This window comes from Citrus clementina, unplaced genomic scaffold (genome assembly GCF_000493195.1).
Source record: "Citrus clementina cultivar Clemenules unplaced genomic scaffold, Citrus_clementina_v1.0 scaffold_6, whole genome shotgun sequence".
NCBI lineage: Eukaryota > Viridiplantae > Streptophyta > Magnoliopsida > Sapindales > Rutaceae > Citrus > Citrus x clementina.
Window position 1 is genome coordinate 17748545 of NW_006262139.1, and position 10690 is coordinate 17759234.

The following is a 10690-nucleotide window of genomic DNA, read 5'->3' on the forward strand; positions in this document are numbered from 1 at the left end:
AAATAAAAGGTCACAAAAAAAAAATAAATAAATAACTTGTAATGAACCGCATGTGAACTTGTACCAATTCACAGCTATGATTCAATGAGTGAAAACTCTTTCCAACAGAAGCAAATCTGGCATAAACATGGAGAGAAAAAAAATGGAAAATAACTTAATTTGGTCCAGGCAAATTCTTTAGAAAAGGCACCGCCACTTGTAACATTTAAAGCAGAAACAACCGCACAGATAAGGAATAACAGTACATCCACCCACTTTCTTTCCTTTAGTGGTTCCAGCCAGACCGAAAGGAGGAGGAAAGAGTCAACAATGCGTAGGAAGCTGTATGCATTAATGTCTTTTTCTGTCAAATTTTGTAAGCAAATATATGAGAATATCCTCCGATGCCGAGCGAATTGCACGGATAAAGATTCAAAAAAAAAGAATTGATCTAATGTTATAATCTATATAAGGTTCCAACATTATTATTAGAAAATAGGCCGCAAAGAATTGAAGAACTACAGATGAGTATACAAAAAGAATTTAATTATGTGAATCGAAAAATAAACATTGCTATTACAAGAATTGCAGGTCCTTGTGGACACCCCAATATTCTCGCCGAATTTATAACTGGCCAATTAAAAATCGGGTTTCTTTTCTCAAAGCAACGAACAAAGCTATTAAATTTACGGAACATGCTGATACAAAAGGAATTCAAGTACAAATTGTAAGTGATGGGTATGGAAGTCAGAAAAAAGTAGACTTTGAGGTCTATTGACGACACAAGAGTGGTGACTAAAAGATGTTATTCATTTCTAAGGAAAAAAAAAAAAAAAAAACAGTAACGGTGCATATATTCTCATATTTCCATTTCATTGTTTCATGAACAGGGTTGGATTGAATCACAAATCACATAAGCAGCCATTTCTACAGAAAGTAATGCATAAATATACAACCAAAAAAAAAAAAAAAATCTTGCAATCAAGCAATCTTATCTAACTACTAGCACAGAAACATACACAGATTGGTGACAATGCTAACACAGATTGGACGACCATTGTAATCATCATTTTTGACTTGGGACAACTGAGTCTACAGCCGCTGCTACCTTCTTCTGTAGCTCTGGCTTGTTTGCTCCAACTAGCTTGTCAACTTGCTGCCCATCTTTAAGAAAGAAGAAAGTTGGAGTGGCTTTGATATCCCATGAAGTGCTGAACTCCTGCATCACACACAAGAAGCCATGCTTCCAATAATTGCTATTTCACCCGGACAAATCTCATCACTATAGAAGTTCAGCAGATTTTACCATACAAACCCAATAACATCAGCGTATAGAATGATTTGCACAATAAATTTGCCTGGATTGTTACTTCTTGATTTCCTATCTTGTGAATGTTCTTAGGAAAATTGCTTATGACTTATGAGTGCAGTCCGTTGGCATCAGTAAAGGCATTCCAAGATCAATTGTTAAAATTTCTAAGTCAGGTTTCTTCAAAGTTCAAAAAAATAGTATATTACTTACAACTAGTTCATCAACATCGACCAAAAGGAACATTAACGAAGGGTATTTCTCAGATAGCTCGCTGAAGAATGGTGCAATCATTCTACAAGGACCACACCATGTTGCGCTGAAGTTCGCAATCACCTGTTCAATCATATATTTATGAAAGAAGACTCATCAGATAAGTCAAATTAAACTTCACTAATCAGTCTTAATTGAACTATAACTACAAGCCAGGATTGAGTATTCTGTCTGTAAGAGGTGGAAAAAAATTCTAGCAAATATCTAGCGACACCAAGAAGCAATCTATTCAGATAAGGAAAACATAAAAGGCAACAGTGATGAAGCATAATGTACTCAACTTTCTTTTCGTGAATCCACAAAATGCAATATTAAAAGAATTTTAGAACAGAACTCATTATACTTGACCTAAATTCATTCATTGAAGATATTAGCGATTATTCCCAGCTTCATAGTTGATACCGGCTATTCTGTGATGCAAACGTCAAACATGACATTTGACATTTTTAAATAAGGACTTATATTTGCTGTAAATCTTTGATTCTCAAATGTGAAATTTTGAGCAAGGGTGCCAACCTCAAAATATCAAAGAAGCCTACGCCTTAATGCTTCATTCTTGTGATTTATAGAGGCCAGATTTGTTGGCACATTATAGGATTTGAATACTCAACAAAACATAAAACATTCTGGTCAAAACAAACCAAAGCAGGCCATTCAACATGATCATCAAAATCCCAGACAGCATATGCTAAATGCTCTTTCTCTGGCCTGAAAATAAGGTAACAGATAACTTACTATCTTCCCTTCCCTACTAGCTTCTGACATCTTTTGGTCCCATATATCTTTGGTGGTAACAAGACTCACATTCCCACCGGCAAACTCAACAGGATGTTCACCATCCTCCTCATCATGTTGACGCTACAAACATCATGAACATTGCACAGTTAGGATGAAAACGGACAAGTCTTATATAGTTGCTTCACTAAAACGGCCAAAACAACAAATATTCGCATATATGGTCGTCGATTTCATAGCTTTCAAAGATTTTCATCCATTTACTAAGATTAAGCCATAAGAGAAAAAACAGAATTTCATGCGCCAAGAAACAGAAAAATTCCGCAGACTCCAGGCTAAAAGTAATTACCTTGGACAAACATGTTCCCATATTGAAGCTTTGAAGGCCAAATTCCTGAAAGCTAACAGTTAACAGACGGATAACCTGAAAGTTGAAGACTATCAATGTGACATATCTGGAATTGCATATAAACTCTCTTTTAACTGTTCATTCTAGTTGAAAACAATAACACAAATGAAGCCATCAAATCCTTTCTCTTCAAAGTCCTATTTAAGTAAATAAATTCAGAACTAATGATCTTGTCCAAATAGAGCAGAGTAAAACAGGCGTCAGTAGCCATAATTACAGAAGATATTCAGCAAATTTAGAAATATAATTTTTGCATCTCTATTGCTAGTTCAGATTATTCTAATAAAAAAGGTCCTTACAAAAATATTGCTTTCCAGGCGTTAGCATTTAAGGCATCAAATTTCCAGCTTCTTTCGAACAAAAAGCAGGTAATAATTTCCTATTAACAAAATGAATTATAAGCAACAACAAATAACACAAATCTATCAAACTCCATTGCTTTAGAAGATTAGCTCAATCTTAGCACTTAATTGGCATTGATCAGGCCAAAAAAATAAAAAATTCAATTAAAAAATGAAATCTTTAAAACCGAAACAAAACATAGGAACGAAAATTTAAATGAATTTACCGTAAACCTAAACAATATCATCGATTAAAGGAGCAAAGAAATTCGAGATTAACTTAAATTGGAAATCAGAATAGAAAGATTCAAATTTTCAAAACCTTACCAGACAACAAAACGCCGACGTTCACAGAATTGAGAAGGATACACAGGTATATAATAAAGATGGGAGAGTATCTATCTGCGATTAAAAATAAACGTCTCGTTATTATGGAATTAAAAGATGATTAAGGGAATAAATCACAGTTACCAAACAACGTGAACATCGTTTTTTTCAGTGTGAATGTATTTGTGTTTTGTTTGTTTCTAAATTCGGGTACCAAGCTGTAATTACGTTATTAACCTCACCATGTCGGTTAAATGATTACTTTGACTGCTACCCAGACCTCTGTCAGAGCAAGGATCGTATTTACTTGAATACCCTTCTTATTTAGTTGTATGTGATTGTAGGCTTTATAGCCATTTATAGGTGAGCGGGCATCGGGGGCGTTATGGTCAAGTTTAATGGAGTCAGTATGTGGCTAGTAACTAGTAAATAGAACGGTCATGGGGGCATAAGTCAGAAAATATCAACTGTTTTGGTGGTTAGAGAATTTTCTTGGAATCATCGAATTTTCAATTGGTGAATGTGAATTCTGATGGGGACGCTGAGCCTTTGTAGGAAATTATCACTGGGAATAACGACGGGGTCAAGGGCCTTGCAATTTGAAATCAACTGTGGCACCCCGATCCAATTTCTGGTTTCCTACAAAGAAATCCATGAAAATGGACCAATCGACAACGAGATACTGCGATGCAACTATGGGAACCTTTTATTCTGTTGAATTAGAGAGTCAGCCCGGAAATTTAAAAACAAAGAGAGCCAATCGAATCGGATGGGCTAGTCAGCTTCAACGCCTCAACAGTAGTTTTTTATAGAAGAGGGAGTTGAGTTGGATTGTCTAAGATGCAAAGTTGAAACAGTTCACAGAGTCTGTGCCAGAATTTATAAGTGAAAACAAACGAATAAAGATATCATAGAAAGAAAAAGTCTTACGAATTTCAAGTACCAACATGATTCGCCTATTTTATCACAAGTTTTCTATTATGGAAGAAATTTCCAAGGAAGGAAGCGAAGGCGTTTGTTTCTTCATGATTATTGCATGAACACAGACGCGGCGATGTAAGAATGTTTGGTGCAAAATAGTAAACAAGTACTTAAGACCATTAACTACGTTCCATCGAAGAAGCTTCAAACACAAACATTCAACATTAACATAAAAACGTCCCGCCCTTGCAACTCCTCCCAACACCATTCTAAAACACCAACGTCTGCCCTCCCCAAAGCAAGTTAAAGAAAATAGATAGACAACACACACAACATATTTCAATAAATGCTCCTTTTTCTGCAATATCCTAACAACCTTCATCCCATGGCATACTTCTGTGTCCAGCTCCTGGCCGTGGATTCATATTTGGCCTTGTCGGACTTGTACATGTGGGCAATCTCCGGTACAAGAGGGTCGTCGGGATTTGGATCAGTAAGCAAGGAGCAGATAGAGAGCAGGACCTGATACACATATAATTTTCAGCTGCATAACCAACAACCAACTACTATATTGCCATAAACTCAATATTTGAAACAGTATTTTTACATCAACATCAAGAGTTTCCTCTCAATCCACCACCATCCAACCCCTTATTAAAGCCAGATTTCAACATAGGCATATACTTATAGATTTACTGAAATAGACTTAACAGATGACAAAGCTTGAAAAAACTTGTACAGTTAATGTCAAATAATTTCACCACAAATAGAAGTGTATTTGTAGGACACTGAAAGGTGTGACGAAAATGAGAGTGATGTTGATCGTTTAAATATTTTTTATATAGCTGTAATCTCATTGTGGAGGCTTAATTGGACCTTGGGTAGAAGGGAAGAAAGCTAGCAAAATGATTGAGAAATAAAGAAGGACAAAACAATTTCTTAATGAACTGGGAAATTTCAGTTCCTTTCCCTCAAATATCTCTGAGATGAGATAAAAAGAGCACGTATCTGCTATCCAACTTACTTTGCAAGATCCAAAGATGCACTTGGGAGTACAACTTTATGATCCCAGGGTCAGTTTTACCTGGCTGTGCAAGACCAGAGAGTTGTACGCCACTACTAAACCAGAATAAAAAGATTTTAAACACATAAAATGCTACTAATTAAATCCAAAAGGAGGGAATTCAAACCTTTGAAATGGTAAGCGCTGGACTCCACTGTTCTTTAAGGATATCAAGACAGATGCTTCCATTGCTGTTGATGTTCGGGTGGAAGACCTTGGTCCTAAAAGCAACCTAAACAACAAAATACCATGATACATTTTAAGTCAAAAGACTCGAAACAACCCCATACATGACCACTGTCAAAAAAAATATATATATATATATATATATATATATATATATTATCAGACGCTTGATTTGCATTCAAAAGAATAGTCACCTTTGGGGGCTTGAAAGGATAATCAGGAGGAAAATGAATGGTAACTAAAAATACACCTCCTGCATATGGGCTATCAGAAGGGCCCATAATTGTTGCTTGCCAGTGGAACATGTCTTCAGCCACAGGGCCTGTTAAATCATCAAACAAGCATTGAAAGACTATCAAAATCACAAATTTAGTTTAGATTAGATGAATTGATTAAAAATAAAAATAAAGTTACACATTCAGTGGCAATACAGGCACAGCATTTTTTACCCAATTGATGTGGCATAGTAGACAACACTCATTGATAGGTGATACTTAATTACGCATTAACAATGAAATAGTAAAATCAACAACAGCCTCCAATAAGCTACACATTAAAGATGGGATACGGCGTTGTTCCCAATTGACATGGCCCCCATTGATAGAGGCTTACTTAATTTCACATCAGTATTGAAAATAATAAAGTCAACAACAGCCTCCCATATGACAGCTATTGTTCAAGAACATGTAAATCTTTTGTTATCCAATTATAGGATCGGGAATTAAATATAAATGTAGATTTAGTTCATTCAGTTTTTTAATACATACAAAGAAAAAGTGACCATAAACTTCATGCTCTCTTTGGAAAGGTTGAAAACAACCAGCAGCCAATGAAACGACTCCAGCATGATATACGTCGGTAGCCAATCAGAATTCAGAATCAATCGTAACAAATTTCAACAACGTGTTGACACAAACAGCAAATATAGATCAAGTAAACCCTATCACCAAATGATACGAAATATAAGTAATCTAAAATGTGGTTCAAATTGAAAAGTAACAAAAATTTATACCAGCGCTGCAAGACGTGGGAGGATCCTTCTGCAAATCCTTGAGTTCCTTCAAAATACGCTTTGAAGCCATGACTCTTCAAGGGATTATTAAAATTGAAACTACAACGAACCTTAAGACCTGCGAAACTATAAACAGATCCATATACGGCTTCTTAATTAGACTATCCAAGCCTGTAAAACAACAAATTATTTGATCTACTGCATCTGAATAAAAAAGTTCAAATCAAAATTTCGAAAATACTAAAAATATAACTACGCAAACTGACCTTGCGCGGCAGAGAACAGGATCGGAGAGCGATAGCGTCGAGAAAGCGAAACGGTGAAGCAGATCTAGGTCGTCAAGCCGCCCCCGCCTCGCTCCTCTATCAACCCCTTGCTTTGTTGTCCTTCAACACAAATATCGTCGAGAAAGAACGTATCGTGTTCTTTTGCATATATTTATATACGTGGCAAAATTTATTTTTCCCCATTTTTTTTGTTATTTCTTGCAATTTTTTAATTATCGTTCTTATCCAGTTTATTAATATTGTTTGTTTTGTTAGTCTCGTTATTTAATTTAGGGTGCTATAACTATTTTATTTATTTATTTATTTATCTGGAAAGGAACTTGCGGTGCTACTACTGGCTTTGGAATTTATATTCCTTGTTTTAAAGGTTACCTCGATTACTCAAAGTTGAATTCTTGTTGAATCACATGGATTCCCATGGTCGTGGCTACAAAAGTCAACTTATTCGTATAAAAGATATATTATATACTATATTTATTTTCTTTAAATTCATAGTTGATCTTGATGCCCAACGACAAGAGTGAGATCAAAAAAAATATATAAACTTTAATTATAAATTATTAAGGGCTGATTTTGAAAATTTTATAGATTCCGTAGGAAGGGAGATTGGATTCCAGACTATAATCAATTTCGGTTTTCGGATATGAGATACTTTTATGTGTGTACTACAACTCTTAAAACATATAATAAGTTATAAGTCATACTAATCAATTCACAAAGAATGTGTTTGAAACATAGCATTATAGAAATTAAAATAATGTTCGTATTAACTTACTACCAATGATATGTTTAATAAAATTTAAGAGATCATTGTGGTATTATAATGTTATAAATATAAATTATTTTAGTATTAGATAATAATATAATAAATAAAACATAAAAATATCATATGATATTATTACTTTTTTTAATTATACTCTATTGAATATAACATTATACAATTATATATTTAACAATTAATATACAAATAATTATTTAATACAATTAATAGTAATTTTAAATAATATTCAGTTAGTATTAGTATAAAATTAATATAGTATAGTGTAACATCAAATGCTGTATAACATTATTATAATATAATTTTAATATAATGCAATATTATACAATACGCCTGCATTAAATAATATAATACAATGTAACATACACACCTTATTGATAAAATAATATCTCTTATGAGGTATAAGACCTTGGTAAGACATAGAAATTTAGAAACAGTGAGGTTTCTATCCACTCAAGATAATATTTTAAAAGGGTATTTGGTCTTTGATAAGATCATAAATTCTAAAAAGTCTCTTGAAGAGTTACAGGTTGAAAATGATGAAATGTCTTTACTCACACTTGAAATTGTGGAATCGTAAAGAATATAGTCCCGTGGGTTTTTACTGAACAAAGGTCAAATACGATTATTGCAAAAAGTATGTAGCTAAACACATGACCAATTGATATGCTTCATAGGCTGTAAATAACCATTATCATTTGTATATTTAATTTAATTATCTTACACAGATTTTAATTTGTATTTAGTTAAAAAGTTTTTTAATTTTTTATTGAAAAATACATAAGTAATTATTACTTTATTAGTATAATTCATTAAATAATTCTTAAAAGTAAAAATCGCAAAAAATACAATTGGCCACCTACAGTGATATGTGCACGGAACATAACACAAAAGAACAACTCACTATCACCAAAAGATTAAAAAAAATAAACAAATAAAATAACTACATGACAAAAAATTCAGTACAAGATAAAAAAATTTCTCATCTTTTGTGTATTTTATACTATTTTCCACACATATAACTCCAAAAAAAAAAAAAGAATATTCTTTTGCCGCCGAAGAGGTTTTCAGTGACCAGGCACAGCCGCCAGGATATTGCAACAACGTCAAGCCTCAAAATTTGCAGAACTTGTCAAACCACGGAATAAAACATATGGTACACAATAAATAGATTTCTCTAGTCATAATCCATAACGCAGTTCAAATATTAACATTAATTCCCCTTTTGTTTTTTGCAAATTTTATCTAATGATAGAATTAGTCAAAAGAGGAGGCATTTGTATGATGTAAAATGTTCGGTGCAAAAATAATGAAAGTATTTTTAGGACAACAAACTACATTGAATGATAGGAGTTTCAAACAATAAACATTCAACATTAACAAAATCGTCTTGCCCTTGCAACTCCTCCCCAAACATCCTTCCTCATTACTAAAATACAAAACATCCCCTTCCCGAAGCAAGATTGAAGAAAAAGGAGAAAAAAACACAACATATTTCATATAAATGAGTTCCATTTCTGCAATATCCAAACAACTATCCCATGGCATACTTCTGTGTCCAGCTCCTGGCAGTGGCTTCATATTTGGCCTTGTCGGACTTGTACATGTGAGCAATCTCCGGTACAAGCGGGTCGTCAGGATTTGGGTCAGTAAGCAACGAGCAGATAGAAAGCAGGACCTGATACACATACGTACATAGTTAGATAACTAACAAACAGTTAATATCTTGCCATAAATTCACTGCTTGAAATAATTTTCTCAGGTCAACTTCAAGAGTTTTCCCTCAATTCACCACCAGCCAACACCGCTCCAGATTCCAACTTTGGCATACTACTTAATAGAATTACTGAAAATTCTGGAGTAACCAGGATAAAAAGCTTGCCATGACTTGTACAGTTAATTTCATATAATTTCACCCCAAAACAAAAGCACAATCACTAGGTGAGCAATAGGAAAATGGGAGTGATGTGGAACATATAAGAAACTATTACGTAGGTGTAATCTCATTGTGAAGGCGCATTGAACCTGGGTGCAAGGGAAGAAAACTAGCAAAATGCTTAAGAAATAAAGATGGACACAATTTATTGATGAATTGGCGATGTCTGTTCCTTTCCCTCAGTTATCCCAAAGGTAAGTTAAATAGAGCACATATTTACCATCTGACTTTCTTTCAAAGATCCAAAAGATGGACTTGGGACTTGGGAGTTTAACTATATGATCCCAGGGTTGATTTTATTTAGCTGTGTTGCATGCCACTACCAAACTAGAATAAAGAGATTCCAAACACATAAAATGCTAATAATGTAAATCTAAAAGCAGGAAATTCAAACCTTTGAAATGGTAAGAGCTGGGCTCCACTGTTCTTTAAGGATATCAAGACATATGCTTCCATTGCTGTTGATGTTTGGGTGGAAGACCTTGGTCCTAAAAGCAACCTAAATAGAAAAAATACCATGGGACTAATAAGTCAAAACAAATCAATACAGGATTGCTGTTGACAAGAAACCAAATCAAACACATGATTTGCATAAGAAACAAAATTTACCTTTGGGGGCTTGAAGGGATAATCTGGAGGAAAATGAATGGTAACCAAAAATACACCTCCTGCATATGGACTATCAGGGGGGCCCATAATTGTTGCTTGCCAATGGAACATGTCTTCAGCCACCGGACCTGTTAAACAATTAAAGAAGATAGAAACAATCAGCAAAAAATAACAAATTTAGTTTAGATGATATAAAGTGATTCAAAAAAAGAGTAAAACAACTATATAAATTCGCGATACAACATTTGTACCCAACTGATACAGCATACACTGTTAAATAGTTAAACAAGCTTTGGAACAATTACCAAAACTTACATATTTAGTTAACACAAATGATTCGGAAAAAGATTAAAGCTGCACATACATGACTGGGATACAATGTTTGCACCCACTTGATGTAGAATATGAAGTGCCACTCATTGAGAGGTGCTACTTGATGACATTTCACTAGTGAAATATAATAAAGTCAACAAGTACTTTATTGATTGATGACACTATAGTTCTATGGCTGAAAAATACAAAAAC

At 34.0% G+C, this 10690-nt stretch overlaps 3 protein-coding genes across 6 annotated transcripts in view; all 3 read right to left on the reverse strand.

Moving 5' to 3' along the window:
* Positions 1-808: 808 nt before the first annotated feature.
* On the reverse strand, positions 809-3566 carry LOC18037946 (thioredoxin H-type). Of its 2 annotated transcripts, XM_006429557.2 has the most exons (6): positions 3374-3566; positions 3005-3084; positions 2646-2720; positions 2297-2419; positions 1502-1624; positions 809-1198 (listed from the first exon to the last, which is right to left on the reverse strand). In XM_006429557.2, exons 3-6 carry the CDS (start codon positions 2664-2666, stop codon positions 1046-1048), a joined length of 420 nt encoding a protein of 139 aa, XP_006429620.1. In that variant the 5' UTR covers positions 2667-2720; positions 3005-3084; positions 3374-3566; the 3' UTR covers positions 809-1045. The 2 variants fall into 2 exon arrangements, with proteins under 2 accessions (XP_006429620.1, XP_006429621.1); XM_006429558.2 differs by lacking the exon at positions 3005-3084.
* A 721-nt stretch (positions 3567-4287) lies between these two features.
* On the reverse strand, positions 4288-6974 carry LOC18037947 (ubiquitin-conjugating enzyme E2 28). The gene is made up of 5 exons (XM_006429561.2): positions 6822-6974; positions 6556-6681; positions 5738-5865; positions 5485-5589; positions 4288-4816 (listed from the first exon to the last, which is right to left on the reverse strand). Exons 2-5 carry the CDS (start codon positions 6623-6625, stop codon positions 4673-4675), a joined length of 447 nt encoding a protein of 148 aa, XP_006429624.1. The 5' UTR covers positions 6626-6681; positions 6822-6974; the 3' UTR covers positions 4288-4672.
* Positions 6975-8914: 1940 nt separating this feature from the next.
* Positions 8915-10690, reverse strand: part of LOC18039977 (ubiquitin-conjugating enzyme E2 28) — a 2603-nt gene continuing 827 nt past the window's right edge. For all 3 annotated transcript variants that reach the window (XM_006429563.2, XM_024181948.1, XM_024181949.1), the window contains exons 3-5: positions 10166-10293; positions 9951-10055; positions 8915-9298 (exon numbers count right to left, since the gene is read on the reverse strand). In XM_006429563.2, coding sequence (XP_006429626.2) covers positions 9155-9298; positions 9951-10055; positions 10166-10293 — 377 coding nt within the window. In that variant the 3' untranslated portion in view covers positions 8915-9154. The remainder of the gene's footprint in view (positions 9299-9950; positions 10056-10165; positions 10294-10690) is intronic.